Below are 22,954 nucleotides of genomic sequence, written 5' to 3'. Positions count from 1 at the left end.
CTCAACCCCGACACTGATGTTGTGCTATTATAACCTTTAATGTCAAATTACAGGGCTGCAGTCATTAACAAATTTCATGATGCCCTGATGTTGTTGTTCCAACAGTTTTGATAAAATTACTGTTATTTGTTTTCTTCAACATGTCTGGACACGTTGGTGTTTGGATTTACACATATAGCCATCTGTAGGACATTAATTCCAGCACAGTCTCTTCTTTTTGGTCAACAAACCACTTTTATATTGCTTGGGCGCTTTGGGGTGGTTTCACACTAGGAACAACTGTTTTGAAAGTAATGTCAAAATAATATTAAACCCCTGAATTAGCCTAACTGTTTAACTTAACTGCTTGACTGTTTTCAGGCTTCAATTTAACCTAAATATTTCACTACTCAATAGTCACAGAATATTTAAAGATGCATTTGAAGGGCTATTTCATTCTGATGTTAGAAGGTTTCCTATACACATTTTGACAGCTTTTTGTTCCATTTTGCTCCTGACTGATTCCATGCATTACAGTATGTTGCAGGGATAAAGACTAGAAAAGTCTACCTTACTGAAGCAACAGTAAATATTCATCCATCACAGAGCTGTCACACCTTCCTGAAGAGAAATCAAGGAATACATTCAAAAAACACTATATGCAGGAAATGGTACTTAGTTTTGGGGTTTTTTTGCACTGAGTGGATGGGTACAGACCATGTCAAACCAAGAACTCAGCAAGGGGTCATTAATCCAAATTGAGCAAGCACAGCATTACCATTACAGTATTGAATAAGATTGGTATGCTTTATGTGTATTTGGCATTTCACCCATCCATTCATTCATTTTATCTAGGCAGGATACGCCATGAATGGGACACCATTTTTTTACACCCAATTAACCCACTAGTATGTTTTTGGACTGTGGGATGAAACTGGAGCAACCAGAGGAAACCTATGCAAACATGGGAAGAGCATACAAACTCCATGCAGACAGCACCCCAGGAATTGAACCTAGGGCACCAGTGCTGCAAGGCAGCAACGCTAACCTCTGCACCATCATGCCTACCTACTGTATTTGGTATTTCATCTCGTACAAAATATGTACCCCCAAAATGTCTGTATTCCGGGTGCTAGCTTAATATCTGAAATGGGTGCTAGTTTTAGTCATCATAGGGCTTGCTTCAGTGTAATGCAAGGACAAGAAAGGGTTTGCACAACTCTATGTTTTAGCCATTCCTCTATAACACCACACAGGCAATGCGCATCTCCCATACAGAACAGGCACTGCTGTATCCTGAGTGACAGGGGAGGTGACAGGGGTAGCAGGCTCAAGGAAAAAGTGAAATCTTTTCAACAGCAGCTGGCTGCCAGTGAGGACAGCTCTGCACAATGCACTCAGAGCAGACAGCCTGCAGGGAGTCAATGTCAGAATAAAGGAGGGAAAACACAAAAAAAAAATCTGTGTAGTTCACAGGGAGGAACTGAAGTATTTAGATGGACAGAAAATTGTGCAAGAGATCCAAAGACTAGCAAAACGGTACTGTAATGACAGACAGGTGAAAATCTTTCTTAAGGATTACTGAAACTATTGGTCCTTGTAAGTGTGCTGCCACAGCTAAATTCTTGTAGTTGTCATTAGCCCTTTGGGTTACTTTTTTTTCTTAATCAAAATAGAGCTACGGTTGACAACAGGATGAAATTCTTATTAGAGTCGTTAGAAAGAATTTTTCACTTCAAATAGCTTTGCAGAGGAATGCCATGATCATCATTTCAAATCCGCTGTTATAAATCAATATTTTGTGGTATAACGAAGAGCGAAGCAAACAAATCTCATATTGTTGAGCTCTTACAGCTGTTACTGTTTAGTGGGGATTAAAATGGAACTTTAGAAAGTGCCAGATTGCTTAATGCATTAAGTAGCTGTGTACTAGTAGAGCTGTGATCAATAAAAAATATAAAATACAATGATGCAAGGCATCTCACGGGAGCTCAGGCAAGTATATTATAAAGTTACTAAAGCCAATAAAATAAAAAAATGACTGCAATTTAGTTTTATTGCTGCTAGTACTTGGTAGAAGTTGCTACAGGTATACGTTTTGCCTAGGCTTTCATAATGACTGAAAACAAGTCTTCGAAATCCAAATTTTTCATTGCACTTTCTGTTTTAAATTAACCTTCATTATAGTTACATATATATATGAGAAATACTATGGTCTGACAATGAGAAGCATTGTCCACATCTCCAGTTACAGAATTATCGTTGAATATTGCCGTAACAGTGGGAAATGCAGAAATTTAAAAGGAGTACTATGAGTGAAGCAATTTACTGGTCCCGATAACATCTAAAACACTGACATTTTTACTTGGCCGATGCTTCAGCCCAAATCCGATTGATGTGCAGGAATTATAGACAATGGCCAATTAACAAAATGAGATGTATTAATAAGCAGGGCATTTGCGGTGCTTTGAGGTGCTAATGAGTCGAGTGGTTCCCAGAGCTGACATCATCCTCTCCTTCAGACACAGGCCCTGGCACGCACCAGGGCCTAGAACACCAGCACCCTGGAGAAGCTGAGGATCAGCGCTTCTGGGACGGCGGGGGAACCGAAACAGTCGTTCCAGCTGAGAGTTCTCCAACCCTAATTAATAAGAAAGTAGCAATCATTTAAGTTCTAATTGCCAGAAGGAGATTCACTGTGTGTGCTTTTCACACAAATCTCACACAACTAAGTATCCCACCGTGATGTGGAATGGAATGTGCTGTGCATCCAGCAGTCGGTGATGAGCCAAAATGTTCCTCCTTGTTTTTAAAGTTAAAGGAGTGCTATGAACTTGCAATGTTAGCGTGAAGACCTGGAAGTCAGTCAACTAAGCAGGCCACTTCACAGAGGTATGCAAAACCGAACAAACAACAAAAATATCAAACAGACCTCATGTGGGCAAGATCAAGACTTAACACAGAGCTGGTCTGATTGCCTTGTCCATAAGAGTTCAGGTATATATCGTTACCTGAATGAAACAACTGTACAAAGTCTTGGATTTATGTCTGACAAAAACAGAAACAGCTGTGTTTATATTTCCCACTGTTTTCTCAACAATGGTGCGATTTAGGCAAAATGACTCATCAATTGTATTATGCATCATTCTGGCTCAAGAAAGATTATATAAGCAACAGCGCATGTCAGTTAAGATTGTGTTCTATTTTATGCACTATGTAAATGTTAATTCAGTAGGAAAATGGATACCTCTACAAAGAATTAGGCTGGTTATGAAACACATCACTCTCGAATGCACTTGGAAAACAATTTTTTTGAAGAGACAGATATGAAATTTATTTGCAGAAGATTTCATTCTTATTAAATAATAACATTCGTATAATATTTCTGGATTATCTTTTTTTTACTTTACATTTGTAGGACAGAAACATCATACTTGTTCTGGAAATGCCAAAAAAAAACTCTAAACCTGATATCATCCTCATCCGTATTTCAAGTGACCTGATCCTCCAAAGCCAGGCTCCTCAAGGTCAGTCTTCAAAGATGAGTTTTTATGTATTTCTATCATGAGGGAGTTTAAAGTAGCCATCGCTAGTGTTTATTACTTTTCCAGATTTAGTCTTATAAAGTACTGCCAGAATCAAAACTGTAAGCTTGAGGATTGGCTTTGAAGAGTCTGGTTTGTGGAAGGCAAGCCACATTAAAGCTATAGCTTTATAGATCTTAAGGTTTCTGCTCCTCCCTTCTCTTTGCCCAGACTGACAGATGTCAGATCAAATGGACTTCATCTGACACCCTGCTTTAAATGCATTGAATCTTCTCCAATTTAAAATACTTTGTGGTTCTCAATAGTTTGCTATTGCTGTTTCCTGAGTATTTGTCCTCATATTAACCCTGTCTAAATACCTATCTGTCTAACCCCATCTAAATTAGATATCAAGGTATAGGCAGGTATGAGTCTTATTGTGTGTTTGTTATGCCCAATAATTTATCTCCTAGGTTCTGGAACCAAATATTAAAAAAATGAAGAGGTAAAACATGAGCTGACTTCAACCAAAGAGAAAAACCTGAAAATGTAATAAAAATATAAACTTGATTTTCACACATATTTTTAAACCTCTTTGCATATTTCTGTCTCACACAGGTGAACCATTAAGGTCACTTTAAATACAGTCTTGGTTTCATAGAAAAAAGACAAAATCAACCTTTACTGTTAAGATCCTTAAAGAATTATACAGTTTGATGTCACTGAAAAAGTCTCGTGTCTCGTCCTATAGGAAGAACAGATGGATTTTAATCTGGTTTCATTGAATATAGTTTCTCCATATGAAACTGGCAGTTTTGTGTAAAATACAGAATAAACAGAAATATCTGTGGTTCACTCAAAAGGCAATAGATTCATAGGTAATATAACCTTGAAAGCAATTTCTTAAACTTCAGTTAAAGGAGATCATTAATATGTAAATGTACCATTCACACTGGTGTCCAAAATTAACTGAGGTCTATATGAATGCATAGAGACTTTGGACATTCTTGCATTCTTCCAAGTTTTTAAATCTGTAACCTTAATAAGGCACTGTGAGGTTGTTTTGTAAAACAAAGTGGCAGTAAAAAAAATTATAACCTTTTTTAAGATACACTACCTGGCTAAAATATTATGAGAACATACTTTGCAGTAGCAACTAATTTGTTTGCAGTCACAGAGGTCCAGCAACAACTTGAATAGGGTGTAAATTGTGTGCTACAAGTTTCTGAAATATCTACAGTTCAGTCTCATTCTATGTTTCTTCATTGTTGGCTGTTGGAAGTCAGCAATGGTATCTGGAAATGAATTGTGTTCTACGAGGTGTTGAAGCTCTGTTTCATGCTTCTCAGGCAAGTCACTGAAAAAATCTACTCCAGAGGTGGACAACCCTGATTCTTGTTTCTTTCTGGATCATATTCCCTCATAGACCTTAATATCTTACTGGAACTAAATAAATGGATAAGAAGTCAAATCAGATGGATTTTCCAGGTCCATATCTAAGATCCTATCTTAAGGACTTAACCTAAGGCCTCTAAAGCCTGCAGGAACCTGGCACTTGAAGACCAGAGTTGTCTACTCCTGGCCTATTTATTTCACTGGGGATTTCTAATGTTTAGGCCAGGTACACAACTTTGTAGTGACTAATATATACACAAGAACCACAGTATATAGATAGTTCCACTTGTTCTGCTCTGAGGCTGTTTAGCCAAGTCAAAACTGCTCTGTGCTGGAAGTTGTGTTTTTGTCATTGCCAAGCACTGGGACAGACAGGCTACTCGGTAATAAAGCCAAAAATGTGCTTTTAATTACTGACAAACCCTTAAATATTGGCAAGCCCTTTATTCCATGGTTTTTATGAATAAACAAATCGCCAACATTTTTGGCGCTTATATCAAATTCCAATTAAGTGCAGTAATATTGACTGTGAAGCATGTCCATATTACTACATATGTTGGGCAACTACAGTGCAGATCCTCCAGGATATTTAGATTTTTTGCTCTCTGATACACTGTCTATATCATAATAAAAATGGGGGTGCACGATTATTAAATCAACTGCCTGAATTTATAAATATTTTACATCTACATTGAGGCCTTTCCAGAGCATGAGAGTATTTAGCAAATGAAAAGGCATGATTGTAAATTCTTATGCTGCTGAGATGTCTTGGATAGTTAACAGGTTTAACAGATACAGTATTTTATGCAAAATACAGTATACATTCAGAAAAATACAGAATACAGTATTTTATGCAAACTCTGAACTTCAGGATGGAACAAGCCTGTTTTAATCACTTATGTAGCAAAGCGATTGACCTTTAAATTGCTTAAACTGCAGCACCTACTACAACTTGAACGACTGCAAAGGCATCATAATAAAATTGGAGAATGCAGCTGTCTCGATAAATGGCCACCTATTCTATTTAGATAATTGTGAGCACTGCAATGGCATCAAGATGATTTTTTTATTTTTTAAATAATAACAATAAAATAAATAATGAACACGAGCCAATAAATTTAGTTATTGTGATATCTGAAATGAAACCATGGTTGAACGGAAAAATGAAAAAGACCACCTCTTCACAAGCACCCACTGATATACATGTATATATAGTTTTTTGCCTTTTTCAGCCCTAACTTTTTTCAAATCTGTACTATCTCCGTAATGACTTTGCAGCTTAGGTTTAAGTACAATATAATGAAACATTAATGCTATTGGAGCTTAATGCCTTACACAGAATTAAGTCACCAGGATTTCTGGGGTAAAACTAGTCACATGGGAGCAATTTACCATGCATTATGGTCACTAAACTACAGTGCCAAGAACTCTGGCCCAGTAAAATAAGAAGAAATCAAGAAAAACATCAAAACATTGTGTGTTAATTTAAAACGAAGTGTCCAGAACATACCATACTAGTGTGATCTAAAATGTAAGAAATACAGAACAGAACTTTAAGGAGGACCTTCACAGGCTCTCCTGATTCTAGGGCCTGTCTCTGTGCCATACTGTAAAGCAGCCAGAACTCTTCAGTCTAATTCAGCAATTAGGAACAAGAAAGCCTACCTTTAACTCAAGCAGAAAGGTGGTAAACTTCAGGATTTAAAACCAATCCCGATGTAACACATCAATTTCCCTACAGGATTAATAAAGTATGATCTATCTATCTAAAAAGGCAAAGTCACTCAATAATTTTCCTTAACGATTACAAGCAGCCATAATTAAAGTCTTAGTACTAATGAGTAAAACAGGCTCCTTTTAAAGTGAAGCTTGCATGGACATCAAAGAGACTGGCCAGAGATAATGGGGAGCAAGGAAGATATGTGCAGGTCTGTAATCAAAAGGATTAATGAGCCGGGTGTTACCTTGAGTGCTTTTAAAGCAGGAAACCTGATAATATTAAATATTTGGAAATGGCCAAGGTCAAGTTTGATGTCTCAGCCAAGCAGGGATTGACAAATCTTGAGGTCTGGCTACCAGAATCCCGGGTCTCGGTACCACTTAATCGAGGTACTGCCAATTCCAAAGACCCGAGAACCCTGCCCTCTTCTCAGGCCCCTGACCAGACGGCACGTCAGGGAGTGGTAACTCTGGTCTTCAAGCACCCCATAGGGCTCTGGCTGTCATTCCCCTTCTGATTTTAATGACTTCTCAAACTCAGTTTTGGATTAAAAATCATGTCACTGGTGTGTTCAAGTCTGAACCAATTGCTGATTGAAAACCTATGAAACCTGTAGGAGCCTAATCCTTGAAGGCTGGAGCTGGCAATTCATGGTCCGGACAATTCCGCAGGAGCCAGGAGTACTCACTAGGCAGCAGAGTCATTGAGCTGGTACTCCCTAGAGCGGGTGAAGCAGCCCTGCACCCCACTGTCGGCCCACAGCCGGCGGATGACGTTAGACAGGTCCTCGGGCATGTTGCCGTGCTCCTCTGCCGTGTTGGCTAGGGCAAAGAGCTGACGGGCATCATCCTGTAGGGGGCAAAATGGAGCAAAAAATCAGCACATGGTGAGGGAGTGGCACCTTGCCACAGGGAGGCATACTCAGGCTGTAGCACAGGCCTCAGAATTGAATTACAGCCAGGAAACTTTTAAAAACAGATTTGAAAATTCCATACTTCTCAAGAATATAAGAAAGGGTACAAAACGAAATGAAGCCATTCAGGGCTTTTTAGCCTGTTGGGTAGTAGCTGATTCATCTGAGAAGCTCATCCAACCTTCTTACAGACAAAAGGGTGGCTATCCGGACACTAACAAAAAAGGAAGATAAATGTCAGAATTAATAGACTGGTAGATAAACACAGATATAATTAACTTCTCAACGTGAACACGTAAGACCTGCAATTTATTCCCAGATCATGTGTGGTAGGGTTTGTTCTTGGGCACCAGTGTTCTGAAAAACTGTCCTTTTGCACGGCAGACCTATCATTTGACAGAAAACACAATGGACAGAGGTCAAACTTAAGTCTCCAGCCAAACAACTCTCATTAAAACAAAAATTCTCAGGGCTTTTCCGATATCGGATTTGGACCCTCTGAGAAGAGCTTGCTCACGGCTTGGCATCAGGCTGTTTGCCCACTTGGTGGAGCTGGACCTTCTTCTCCAAAGGCTTTATTAAAGCTATTAAAGCTTTATTCCAACTTGTCCAGAGGTTGTCCCCTGCAGGGCAAACCACCACATAGCTACAGAAACGCACATACAACACCAGCCATTTCTAGCCAGCACTTGAATTTAATTTACTAAATGAAAAGCCTGTAGCACTCGTAGATATATCATACAAAACAAACGAGGTACTAATCCCTTTGAAAATATCACTGTCCAGCCCATTTACTTTGAAAGTAGGTCAACTTCACAAGCTGGGTAGGTAGACAGCGGTGCTGAACACAGATGCTTCAAAGAAATTATTACTATATCAATCTGTAATTAAAAGCTGTAATAGATCGTTACGCATTCAGACGCTGGGAGAGCAGAGAAGAACAGCAGGTCAAGTGAGGAGCGGAGTCTGACTGACACTTGGTGGCTCTGGAGGGCAGGGTTTCTGTATCTGCAGTGCGGAAAGAGGCTGGCCATCGACAACGCAGTCTCCGACACGTCTCGTTGCATTAGGGACCAACCACCCAGGTGATCACCAGGTTCATTTTATGAAATGGCTCAGCGCGATTCTCATCCCACAATAAAAACGAGCACCAATTATCACATCATGCCAGGCCAATTGGGGAAAGTTGAAGAAATGACTGTACCTTTTGAAGATAATAATGGGTTCATAACAATTTAATCATTGGTCGCAGAACTGTTCAGAACTCCAGTTTCTTTCTTTAAATAACTAAAAACACTAATTTAAGAGAAAAGAAAACATGACTTCTCTCACAATATTCTTTCTGCACATGAAGGTCAGAAAGTAAAACACTACCTACTGTATATACAAAGACCTCAATTATATATTGCTTGTTCTTACTTAATCTCGGCCTTTAGGAAAGCATTTCTATTACATATCTTGGAACTAAAGAAGCAAAGCAATATCTCAGCAAACAGCAGGCAAAAAAATAAATGGATCAAGGAGAAGATTTATATTTGCTTTTATATGTTAGGTGACTGACACCTTATAGCAGAAATCATAAACTCAGTCAAGAGAAACAAAAAAGCATGGGATTCAATTTGTTATCCCTCACCGAACAAGTCAGCAAAGATTATCTTTTTAACTCTGCTACCCCCCAAAGCCTAGCTCACCCAAATCCTAGTGTCAACTATACTGAACAACCAATCTTGAAAGGGGCTGCTTACTACTTCTACAGTTAAGGCAGCATTTTGGATTGCTTTATTCAACAAACAATTTCTAAAACAGACAAAAACAAAGCCAAATAACTCAGGCGAGCCTTCAGAGGGTTAACTTGAAAGCACACTGTAAAAGCAGCTCTTGACTTTTCTCGTTTGGTAGAGCTGATGTGATAGTGAAATGCACACAAAACACAGAGACAAAAGAACAACTGCATTTAATCTTAGGGGACAAATTCAGAACGTAACAAGTAAAATTAAATCATTTTGACTAAAGGGATTTTTAAATCAAGAGCTTTTGAAAATCCCTGTAATCTGCTTGACTTTTCAGCTTCTTATCTTTTAACATCCCTTCCAGCAAGGTGCTATTACAATTTTCTACAATGCTGACAGAGTGCTGATGTAAAAAGAATTGGGCTTTTGTTGACGTGTGTATGCAGCTGTGAAGATGACTGCCAGTTAGGCAGGGACTGTTTTGACCAAAGAGGGCCTGGGCAGGTAGCGTTCAATGGATGAAATGGAACGCAAGCTGCAGAGACAGAACCATCAGAGATGTGCAAAGCAGACCACTAAACGAGTGCCAGCGTGGAAGGCAGTATTTCCAAGGCCAATTAAAAATTTAGATCCGGTGACTGGAAATCAACTCCAAGGAGAAGGGGAACTGAAAAAAAAGGGCATTACAATCTTAAAACCCAATGCACGCAGAGAGTGTTGCATCAGATGTGCAAAACTAAATGCAGTCACTTCAAGATGAAGGTTCTCAAATTATATCTCAGTACTTTGTTAATGGATACGAAAAGGCAACACGCGGTACCGTAGTGCTAAAGTGAAGGGCAACGTGTTACAGAATAAGGTGACTGCAAAAGACTGTCTCGGGAAAGGACTGTGGATCAAGGGGGATGGGGACAAAAAGTTCTGCTCCACAAACTGTAACCAGAAGTGGGCTGAATTTCCCCTCTAGTTTGCGATTCCTAGATTTTCATAGTTTCAGATCCTAGAGGCCAACGTGAAGTTAAAGGAGAGAAGCAATCGAAGATGTTAAGAAACTAAATTGTAGCTCATCATTTTCTATGCAATATAAGACACTGCCAAAGAACGGATTTGAAATTAGTGCCGCTGAATAAATACGAAAATAGTGTCTCAATCGTTAAGATTAAGAATTTGCAGCTTTCTAGATCTATAGGCTCCTTATTCATTATTTTTGGCAGTGCGTTTAGACGAGTTGGATTTCTCTTTTTTGAGAAAAAGAGGAATTTTTGAGGAATGAGAAACATTTCTTGGAATGTTTAATAACTTTAAACAGCCATTAATATCCTAAAGCACACCATCCATATCAAAAGACGGAATTAGATCAGTAGAAAGAACTGGATCTGTCATGCTTCAATAAACTAATTTCAGGCAGAAGGATTAACTGGCCAAAGCACTTGGTTTTGGATCCCTCTCTGTTGGGTTTCAACAGGTACTGTATTTCTATCAATGATTAATTTTCTGGTCAGCATCTAATTAATAATAATAATAATTCCTTTCACTTACAGTATATAGTGCTTTTCTGGAAACTCCACTCAAAGCTCTTTACAGGTAATGGGGACTCCCCTCAACCACCACCAATGTGCAGCACTCATCTGGATGATACGATGGCAGCCATAGTGTGCTAGTACATTAACTACAGTACATATCAGCTATTAGTGGATAGGAGAATAGAGTAATGAACCCAATTTATAGATGGGGATTATTAGGAGGCCATGATTGGTAAAGGCCAATGGGAAATTTGGCCAGGATGCCTGGGTAACATCCCTACTGTTTTCGAGAAATGCCCCGGGATTTTTAGTAACCACAGAGAGTCAGGATCTCAGTTTTACGTGTCATCCGAATGATGGCGCCTTTTTACAGTATAGTGTCTGCATCACTATACTGGGGCATTAGGACCCACACAGACTGCAGGGTGAGTGCCCCCTACTGGCCCATCAGTACCTCTTCCAGCAGCAACCTTAGCTTTTCCAGGAGATCTCCCATCCAGGTACTGACCAGGCCCACACATGCTTAGCTTCAGTGGGTTGCCAGTTGTGAGTTGCAGGGTCATATAGCTGCTGGTGTATATATAGCATCTGCCACCTTGACACCTATAGTCATTGTTATTGAACCCTGTCACTCCTGAAGCACAGAAGATGAGTTCTCTTGGCGGAGTTTAGTGAAAACATGGCCATTCCTCTTTTAAGGTAAAAGAAAAGACCATTTAAATACACACACTAGTGTTAACCACAAACAGCCAGACCGAGGTGATAAATGCAAACTGAAACAAAAGACCTGATGTAGTAAAATGCTGATTCAGCTATTCAGTAGCTGTTGATTTCCCCACAACTATCTCACCATGTGACAATTAATCTCTGGCATTATCATTCCAACAGACCTACTTAGTGTCTACTGGAGCGCGAACAATATTTGCACACAGATGGAAACAGCCTCAGTGAGAGCATTTTTCTCTTAAAGCCCAGTTACAAGTTAGATTTAGTGATTGCTGTAGCAGCTTGAAGCCACCTCAGGGATGTGTAAACATATTGACCAGCTAGCAAAGCCTGCTGAGTCAACAGAGAGCAGGGGGGATTAAACAACAGAGATATGCACATAAATGCAAACAAGAATCCTCTCATATTGAATATAAAAAGGATTCCTGGAGCTCAGCGTAAGTTATCTGATTCCTCAAGTCATTTCAGGCCTCAGAAACATAATGATATTAAATTTATTTTTTTTTACCCTCAGGATGGAATCCGACATCTCATCTCAATCGCTTTAGAGGAAGAATTTCAACATAGAAGCAAGAATACAGCTGAACTAACTGAACTAATCAACATTTCGCATGCTGGCAGGCACAGCTTGAGACCAAAAGTCCAGGCACTGCAGGCTGAATTGATTGCCTGGGTTATGCAGCTGACCGTGACTGGGATTTCCCCAAGCTGTGGTGTACATTTGGCTGAAAGCCACGGGGGGTTGGAGAGGTTAGAATCAGGTATGGTTTCCTTGGCATGTTGTGCAAAAGTGACTCCTAGGGCTTGTTGAGTACTTGCCAGATCAAATTGAGGTCAAGTTTGATGGCTGTTCATTTTCACATATCACTTATGCCATCCAAGAGGACCTGGTGGGTCTGGCTCTGTGTAATTCCCTGATTTTTTGTTTAAACTGATGTCGATGAAGTCAGAGATTCACCCCTCCTCCACACTATAATAACTCTCCTCTGAGGCACAGTGCAGCTCTGAAAGAAGGGTGTGTTGGAGGAGCATGCCTGGAGGCCTTCATTCTCCACCTGCAGTCCAGCAGATTTGCAGTAGCAGCTGACTACTCCTACACTTGTTGGGTATAACAGAGAAAATGAGTGACCATTCAGTCAACCTGCCCCATCAACCGCCAGTACCAGCTGTGACCTCTGGGGTGAACTTACCGCTCTGGAAGCCTCTCCATAGTCGATCTTGAGGTTGGACATGGCTTTGATGATAGCCATGATGGACTGGATGGTGTTGCTGTACACCACAGCTCTGTACTGTTTGCACTCGTCTTCTGAGTAGCCATCTTCATGGATGATCCTGAAAGGGAAGGGAAACTGGTCATTTACACAGAGTAACAACATTACAATCTGCAGTCCTAAGACTTTTAGAATATAGATGCCCTGCTGACAATTAAACAGAGAAGTCATAATGCCTTACATAATTAAACAGATCCAATGCTCCAGAAAGTACTAAAGGGGGGGGGGGGGGGGATATAAATGGCTTTGTACTGATGTCATTGCTTTACAAAGTAAAAATACAACGCAACTTTCAAAAACATACTTTTGAGATTTATGGTCAATGTATTGTTTAAGCAAGTGACTTTTCAATTAAAATGTAGAAAATACTAAACTCATCTGAAACACAGGGCAATGTATTTGCATAAAGTCTCTCATATTGTGAAGTCTCTTTTACGTCAGGTAAGCTACTGATCTCATTGTGTCTATTTATGTCCAATTTTAGATATTATTAGAAGGCCTGTTAAAGAAATGTTCCTTTTATTTTGTACCACATTTTGTACCATATTAGCCATCTGATCACTTAAACATCCTAGACAGTTATAGAAAGCACCTTAAAGAAGATTGTGATTTCTAAAAATATTGTTTCATGTGTCCTCAGGTGATGCCAGGACTGTAGCAAAGTATCTCTGATGTTTCCTTTCATTGCAATCATACTAGCAATCTGAACATTTAAACATTTAACCTTCAAGCATCTGTTTCGAGATAACAAAATAGTTAATGTCCACTTTATGAAGAGAGATTATTTCCATTGCAAGACCGGTGCAGGATTAACAAGGTTCAAGGTCCTAGCCAATAACAAAAATAAGTTAGTTTTGGATACACAATAATGTGGGTGATCAGCATTGCGGTCTCACAGCTCTCAGGTCCTGGGTTCAAATCTGGCAGATCACTGAGAGCCTGTATTGCCCTAACTACATGCTATTGAAAATGGTTGAATAATACTACTACTAATTATACATTTGACAAAATTTAAATAAGATTATAACAGATAAAACTGTTATAAAAAGAATAATGATTCCTAATGATTCAAAATATCCTAGTTCTCCAAACCACCCATGTAAAAAAAACAACACGATTACAAGTGAGAGAAGGACATACAGCCCATGTATCTTTCTTGGCTGTTTGCAGCTAATTTGTCAGAATGTCACATCCACCTGTTCCTTGAAAGAAACCTCATTCTGGCCAAATCCTGCTATTGTTTATTGTAGTTTTTTTCCTATTTATATTACTTTTCTACAATAGAGTTCAAATGCCTTTCTTTCATTAAGCATTTCTATAGCCTCTATATACAGTAGACAATCTTTTTTAGAGGAGGTAAAACTTTATTCAAAAGTTGCTAATATTACAGAAATAAAGAGAAACGGCAGGTGTTTTATATACACACACTTAGCTAGACATTGGGGACATGAAACTAATTCTTAGAAACCTTTTAATACAAATATTTAGATTATTAATTATCTAGATATCACTTTAGTTTCAGCTAAACCAATACCTCAATCTGTGTCAGAATATGATTTCAGCAGTGCTCCTGAGCTTTTAAAAGATGCAGGTCTCCGCTGATGTGAAATCTGTTCACAGACAACATACCTCAACCCAAGGTCATCTAACTCTAAAATGTAAATCCCAGGTTATTCATTATTTACATTTTACATCATTCTACGCTATAGTACATGGAAAACCATTAAAGAGAAAACTATGCAAACTGCTTCCAAAGCAGCTTTCTACCTTCACACTGGGGAGGTTATGGTTAAAGTTAAGTGCTGTCAGTTGTGCATTTTATAGGTCTTCAAGGTCACACAAAATCTGTTAGCATGGGATTGACAAGCCCTTAATTTATCAGTCACCACAGTACAAGCCAGTAAGTAGTGCAGGGGACACAGTGTCCCAGTCTCTTGTTATGCCTGAGTGGAGATCTTGAGTTGTAGACTGTGTGTGTTACTGGCCCAGTTAAAGAGGATAAGACTGGCAGAAATCCGAGTCTGGAACGTAAACAAATAGTGATGGAACGCAGTCTGGCCTTGGGATCGAGACAAAGTACAGAGGACAACTGGAGTAAGTATAAATATTTATCAAAAACTTAAAAACTACTTCTGAACCACGCTGCCTTAAAATAGAGGTGTAGGAATTTTAAGAACATACCTCTTTTTCATTTTTATTATCACAATATAGCTAGATACCCTGGCTGAGTAGTATTAATTTGGTCTTCACATCAGAGCAGCGTGGAGAACAATATTTGATGAGATCTCATCTTCCTGGATAGATTCTGGATTGTCCGAAACCTTCCCAGGAAGGAGCACCTTTCTGATAGTGGATGAATGGACAATTTAAGGACTCTAACAGGTACCTCAATAAGTCATTAACAGTACTAAATATAAGTATAAAAATACCAATAAAGATTTTTTTAACCGTAGTGTATGCCACTATTTTTCTAGTAGAAGAAATAGAGAGAAAAGGTGTCCAGAACTATGTTGATGTGGAAAATCAGAGAATGCAGAAAGTCAGTTTTACTCGATTTTCTACAGTACAGTACCTCTCTGGGAGTGACTTTAATTGCAGGAGGTTTAAGGGCTTTCTGTGTGTGCTGATGAATGGAAGAGTGAAAGCCTGCCTTGTCCTTAGGACTTTGGATAATAAGGCAATTGAAACCATGGGGCAGTGAGAAAGTGGCTGCTGTACTGGACGAGGAGGCACTCAGTACATTACAGTAATCACAGTGTTGACAGCACTGCTAAGAGTGCAGACATCAGAGCTGGGCTACAAGAGACCAGGAGTTCAAGGCCAAGTAAGAACAGTAGATTTTCTAAAAGCCTGATCGGGGGTTTAAGTGAAATTTACATTACAGGCAGAAGACTGCAGTGGGTGCCATTTCTGTCAAGACCCTAGAATGCTGGTAGATTTTAAAATTGCATTAATTCTTAAATGAGCTCCTTTAAAATCTTAAAATATATATATTTAAAACAAAATTATGTTTAACTATGGCACACCACGCTTTAATGACTTGTCATGGCCCCAGATTATTTTTGGTATATTTAATAAATTCTGAAGTAGACAAGAGCTTCTTTAAGCTTTTATTAAACTGCAGCCACACATTAGCCATACATCTGTATTAAGTATCAAAACAGAAACACCACAAAAAATTCCAAACATCCACAGCTGCTGCAGTCTGTCCAAAAAGCATTGCTAACCTTACATATGTTGTGAATACGGCTTATAAACTTTTGTTTTGACCACATTTGGTATAATTAGAGACAAGTACAGGATGAACCGACACTGATATAAAATACAGCAGTTCGCAAAGCTACAGAATCCTTGTGGCGATCACATGATTCCTGCCAGGATGTGGTCATCAATGGCTCGGGTTGCTGCCGTGAGGCTGATGTTTCCAATTCAAACAAGAATTAGAAGGGGCTCCCAACAAGAAGTGAGTGTGGAAAAACAAAGGAAAGACATTTACTCACTTCATCTGCTTCACAATGGTGCTCTTTCCTGACTCTCCTGCACCTGCAAACAAACAGTCAAAGGTTAAAAATACAGTATATAATCGCTTTAGTGGCTAACTTGAACAATTACTGCAGAGGCTTGCCACATCTGGGCCCTTTCCTTAATGTGAAAGAATCAGCTGAGGTTTGGCCTTGTGTTTGATGTATTTATAGCTGTTTCATGTTCGACAATCAATGGCCTTCAGCCTTGTACACAGTAGGGGAGTTCTTACGCCTTTTTTGCTGTAATTAATACTAGAATTAACGTTTAAAGAAAACAGTTTGCAGAAAATCTTAAATCCAATTACAATGACTAAAATGCATTACCCGGTTTGTCCCAATTTCACCGATTCAACAAAGCAGGACCTTCCCACATAGAAAGCTTCCATCTATCCATACAGCTGGGAGCCACAGCTATCCCAGCAAGCAACGGCACAAGGCGGGATACATCATGGACGGGATGCCATTTCATCACAGTGTGCACACCAACACACACCAGGACCAATTTTCCCAGAGCTAAATTAACCTACGGTATCATGTCTTTGGACTGTGGGAGCAAAGGCACTTAAACATGGGGAGAACATACAAGCTCCACACAGACAGCACCCCTCTGGAATTGAACTCGGGGCCCCGGCACAGCAAGGCAAACCATGCCATCCACTAGTAAGCTTTCTCTTTTTAAAATCAAATATACCTTTTTGCTTTGCCTATCACGCCACATGTCACATTCCCTAGCTTTGATGTTTATTTCCAAAACACCCTTTGGCAGTTAAGCTTCCATGAATTGCTGATTATTAAAAGCCACATAAAATGTTCCCACATCATAGTGAGCTAATCATAGTGAGCTTAACGCAAAAAAACTGTTGTAAAACCTCTAATATTGCCACAGGGCAGTCATGAAAACGCAGTTTAATTTTTCTTTGTAACATTTAGTGACAACCAACACACATACTGTACCATTTCTGCACCATCTAATGAGAGCTTCTGAGTGCAGATTGTCACCTGAAATTCTTCTAGGACCAGGACAGTACTACGTGAGAAGCTATTTAAATGCTTAAAGCTCAGTAGACAAGCATGCCTGACTTTTGCGAGACAAAAAGAATTTCTTGTTTAATCCACACATCTAGTTAATGATGCACTCCATGACACACTGGATGCAAGCCTTTGCAAATGAACACTCACAGGCACAGCACAGAAAGACCTGTTACACAGAGCTATTGCATAATGTAGGCTTGAGGTTTAATGAAGAAAGCCAGCAAAATCACATGAGCCAGCCTGCACCCCATCACCTCTCTTTTAGAAGCCTTTTCTAAAAACAGAAAGGTGAATGGCAAACGGTGATTTAGAGATAATCTTCCAAACACCCTCTCTCATCACATTTTCACTGACGTTTCTTTAAAATATGGATAATGTGGGGATCTTAAATCCTTTGATCTTTAACTTTCCAATAAATAAACCATGTGGAGAAAAGCTCCAATTTGCACCTGGCAGGAGAGACACAGCAGGTCTCTCCCAACCTTGAGCCTCCTAACTCATCAATTAAATCACCGCCCTGCATTCTCTGCCTGGCTATCTGCCCCATCTCGAACACTCTTCATACAGTGACTGTATCCATGCTGAAAAGGACACTAATCCCTGTCTCCAGAATCAGACTGTGCATGATAGAGCAGTGATGCAGGAGCAATGTGTAGCTCCAATTTAGTTATCCTAAAGATACAATAAGCTACTGATAAAGACACTGCAGTCCTGACATGTGCACACTTGCTTCATTAGAGCCCGTCATCAGCAGTAATTAGATGATGTACTGTATGGGTACCTACTCAGGGCTCTGTAAGCAATGGTTGGCTAAAAGATATATATCTGATTTACAACTATGTGCAATAATTGTTGAATGGAGTAGTGTTTGAGGTTTCTCGTTTTCACACGACAGGGCTCTGTAATGTGCCATCCTGCCTACCTAGCGGGACAAGCAGTGTCTCTCGACAGACCCCTCGTGAATAAAGAAGATGAAAGGAGTTGGGAAAGTATATCTGTGACCCACTGACTTCGGTGCACTCAGTATCCATCCGAGAGTTCCAAGCTCTGCGTCACTCTAATGTGTGTCCGCACCCGAGAAAGTCTTTTCAAGAGCTCCCGCTGCTTGATGGGACCACATGGCCAATACAGTCTCAATAATAAGACCCCAGAGAGAAGACATAATAGGATATGAGTCTTATGGAACAACAGCATAAAGGTGAAGAAGCAGACCGGACCTTTAAGGTTCGTTCAGCATTTCACCGCAAAGAAACTCGTTTTCAGGAAGAGTCTGTAGCCCGGATAAGTTGTAAGGAGGGAACAAAGGCTGTTCTTTGACAATCGCAGCAGCTCCTGTTTAATCATCAAGAAACCCTGTGGCTCTTTGGTGTACTTTTAAGAACTCCGAATGACATCTATAACTTCAAACAGCCAGTCATAAAATCTGTACAAACCATAAAAGAAGCTGGTCTGGAGAAAGCCGCACACAAGTAATTAGTTCCCTACATCCTTGGATGACAGCAGACAGCTACAGAAGCCATGCAGGAAGCCAGCAGCCTCCATGGGGAGGAATCTGCTTTCAGTTAAAAGGGAAAAATGAGATCCCTGCAGGTCAGGCCTGAGGTGTGGCAAAATGGTGCCCCCACACTCCTTTTTTTGCGCTTGTTTTAAACCAATTAAAACAGCAAACAGTGCACCCCTTTGCTTGACATGCAGTAAATGCTACCAGGCTTCTGGGGTAGAAGCAGGCTTACACCTGCGTTGTATATTTATTGAGTACGATGTGGAAGGGCAAGTGGGGAGACAGATTGAAAGGCTTCAGGAGACGGGGGGAGAGAGCAGTCGCAGAACTGAGTAATGAGAAGCTGGCAGGAAAAACTGGTGCCAGGGCACGCTGATAAATGTGTGTGTGACAAAGGAGGGGTAGAATTTCACCCAGGCTCCTTTATCTGGCTGTCAGGTAGCAGAAAATCAATGGCAGCAACTGTCTCCACATTGATCATCTTCTCAGCAATGCAACAGGCTTTAATAGAGCTATTTAACAGGACACAGTGTGCAAATAACAAAACAAAGTTCAGCAATATTCAACTGCTAGAAAATTGGAAACTGACACAATAAAAAGCATTCCTTTTGGGACGTAAAGAGAAGATTGGCTTTGAAGTTATACGAATGATATCTTCATGTAACGAATATATTTCTTGTCTGTTTGGATGAAGACGTTTTCCTGTTTTTCTACTGCCATAGCAGTAAAGTCAAAAGAGAGAAAAAAAAACCTTACACAGAAAAAAAACTAAAGGTGGGTAAATGTTTTTATCTGACAAAAAAAAAGTTCTACAACATGTGGTCTTTGGAACAATTTTCTCTAAAGCACAGACAAAACTCCCAATGAGGCAACATAATCATTCAATGGCTTTTCTTTTATTGTCTTGTATTGAAGTATAGGTGCAATAAAAAAAGAGCCTTTGGAGCCACCTTTAATAGGCCATTCTAATAAAGATGAAATGATAAAGCACATTTAGGGAAGCAGGAATATCCTGTATAACAGGGAAGTGTACCCACACTATGTAGTAAAGAAGGTAATAATGTGGTTTCTGAAATGAGAGTCTAACCTGGATCCAGCGGACAAAGACTAAATAATGACAAGTCACACTCTACGTTCATGAATTGAGACAGTTGGGCAAAAAAATGAGATGCAATTTAAAAGATTAACAATTTTATTTACAATATTGCTTCTGGAGAAAAAAAAACAAAGCTAATATTTATATAAGTAATAATATAAATTATGGCCTGTGATGGGGTGGCCCCTTGCTTGCTAGGATAGGCTCCGTCTCTCCCACCAAACTGTACTGGATAAAGTGGCTAGAAAATGGATAAATGGATGGATAGTATTAATAAATACTGTTGACAATAACTTGTGAATTTCAATACCCTAGAAAACACCTTTAACATACTAGTTTCAAAGTGCAATGGATTATCCCAAACATTTTTTAATTTATCCCAACCTCTTTTAATTTAAAGGTTTGGCTCTCCACATGCCACTGCACAAATCAAAACAAACAGATTAAAATATCTTAAATAACACAGACGACAGCCTATTACTGAAGACACTTTACTGTCATGTAAACCAAGAAAAAATAAACACAGGAATGCCATACAAAGGTCTTAATAGGATGCTTTCAGTAAACTTATCCAACTATTGTGCAGAAGAGGAAGTACTTCCTAACACAGAGTGGTCATTTAAGAGGCGAAAAATTAAAGGAAGAAGCAGAAACAAAAATAAGATCTTAAAGGATATGAAGAAATGCGTCTGATCTAAGAAAAGCAAAACAGAGTCCTGCAGCTGAGTCATATTTCTAAGCCCTTTGTAAAGGCATCTTCAATATCTGTTTTTTTTTTACCAAGAGAGAAAGAACAATATTATTCACGTATACAACACCCGACAGCTTTGTGGTGCAAAGCTGTGCCAGAAATGAAGAACTTTCTTCTCCTCTGGGAGCCCATCTTTGTAATTTACTACAGAACGCCACAGTATGTCTTAATACAATAGGTGTTAACCTTGGCAAGGCCTAAAGAGATTCTAGGCTCCATACAGTATATCCTCAGATCTGCTGCGCGTCTTAATAAGGCAAAATCTCCAGAGACAGCAGGTTTACAGAACCAGCCATAAAAAGACAGTGCTCTAGGAATGCAGAGCATCAGAGGCTAAACAGAGGCCAGCTCTGTCCTGCTACTCTCCCTCAATGAACTTGACACATCTTATAGAGAGACTTGGCCAAAAGCCACCATACAGCCCTTCCACAAAGAGCATGGGCAGCCACAGTATGAACACTTCATGAAACTGTAATATTTACAATTAATCCAGCTCCTAATGAAGCAACAGATTAACGTGGTTGTCAAAGGTGGGTTCAGGTCTGTGAACGTTTCCGTCCTGTTAAGAATAGCTGCTGAGGTCAAGTTGGGGCGAGTATGTCACTCAGCACTCTGCTTTGCCAATACAAAAAAGACTACCAGAGAACAGACTTAACAACCACCAATCAATAACCATGAAATACACGCTACCCTTTCGCCTGCTGCACAAAATTCTGGAATCATGAACAGAATTTTTTTTCTTGTAAATCCTCTGCATAATGAAAAAATATGGAGAAAAAATCCTATCTAACAGGCATAATAAAACTCCCCGCAGTTTGCTGCAGCCTCTGGCAACTGCTAGTGTCGATGGACAGTAGTTGACATTCTCAGCAGAAAGGTGACCTTTCATTTACAAAATGTCAGCTTCTCAAAACTGAGAAGGCAAAGAATGTGATTTAGATATAGAGATGCACCTGATTATGCAGCACATGGTAATTGAATGAAATAAAAAAAAGCAAGATGGCAAAGTAAAAACTAATTATGATAATAAAAGCATGCAATTACATTAATTAGCCCCCTCAATTGAATATGCATAACTTCTGCCTATTCAGAAAAACCTTAAAACTGTCGAATTATACTACCAGGCAAAGCCAACTGTTTGTGCATAAGAGCAGCAAGCAAGTGCCCTTTAACAACCCCAGAAGACTAATGTAATAAAGCAGGACTGTTTATCTTTCCCAGTGAGTGCTGATTCTATCTTAATTGAAACCATTTCATCTCTTCCCCCCCCACACAACAAATCCTTGCTGTCTCCATTTCCAGTAATGTACTGTAGCAGTGCAGCCGGATGAAGAGGGACGAGATGTGGAGAGCTTCCTTAAATCCATCAGAACTGCACCACCGTGAACCTCAAATCATATCTTTTAAATACAATTTCAAATATCTGGGAACACACCCTGACCGGAGGCTGAGTTACACTGAGAATATGGACAATATCTTTAAGACAGCAAATCACAAGCTGTTTTTAATTCAAAGACTAAACAACCTTAATGTTAGTCAAAATGTCCTAGAGATGGCATATAAAAGCCTTATTGAGAGCATCCTGGCAGTTAACATGACAGTTTGGTATGGAAACCTGGGGTTGAAAAGTAGAGCCAAACTGTCCAGGATTGTGAAAATGGCAGGGAAAAATAATTGGGAAACAGCATGCCCAGCTCAGAAATTTATATCTCAATACAGTTCTCAGAATGGCAAGGAACATCACAGCTGACTCCACACACCCACTCCACTCTCAATTCGTAATGCTCCCATCGGGGAGATGGTATAGGGTACCGAATTCAAATAAAAAACTTTTATTTTTTTTGTCCTCTGTGCAATAAAACTGCTCAATGAATGGATGTAAATGTACATAAATGTAGTCCCCTTCACTACCTACTGTATTTATTTATCCATTTATTTATGCATGACATACTGTTGTTGTGATTTCTTGTACTTTATGTGATTTTATGTGACTTTCATGTTTTGCTCGTGTGTTTTGTGCTTTTATGAAAGAAGATACATAAAAAAGCAGAGACAGATACTTTATTGCCCACCTCTATGGAAATTTACAGTATGTATTATAACATTGGAGCGTCTTTCAATGGTGTAGTGAGCCACATAAACCTGAGAAATTAAGAAATCTTGCAAAGTGATATTTCTAAAAGGGCCATGTTTTTATGTTTTTGAGTTACAACATCAAAAGTGGCACATATTTTGTCAAAGAGAATTCTTAATTTTCAATATACAGTTA

The 22,954-nt window shown here is 39.4% G+C and overlaps 1 protein-coding gene across 1 annotated transcript in view; it reads right to left on the bottom strand.

Moving 5' to 3' along the window:
* Nucleotides 1–22,954, bottom strand: part of LOC148835242 (guanine nucleotide-binding protein G(i) subunit alpha-2) — a 101,301-nt gene that overhangs the window by 13,485 nt on the left and 64,862 nt on the right. Inside the window, exons 2-4 of the mRNA XM_088915594.1 lie at nt 16,282–16,324; nt 12,701–12,842; nt 7,307–7,467 (exon numbers count right to left, since the gene is read on the bottom strand). Of these exons, the coding sequence (XP_088771720.1) occupies nt 7,307–7,467; nt 12,701–12,842; nt 16,282–16,324 (346 nt within the window). The remainder of the gene's footprint in view (nt 1–7,306; nt 7,468–12,700; nt 12,843–16,281; nt 16,325–22,954) is intronic.

Source organism: Atractosteus spatula, chromosome 5 (genome assembly GCF_055471065.1).
Source record: "Atractosteus spatula isolate fAtrSpa1 chromosome 5, fAtrSpa1.hap1, whole genome shotgun sequence".
In the NCBI taxonomy this organism is placed as follows: domain Eukaryota; kingdom Metazoa; phylum Chordata; class Actinopteri; order Semionotiformes; family Lepisosteidae; genus Atractosteus; species Atractosteus spatula.
Note: the sequence above shows the minus strand (reverse complement) of the source record. Positions and strands in the feature narration are given on the sequence as shown.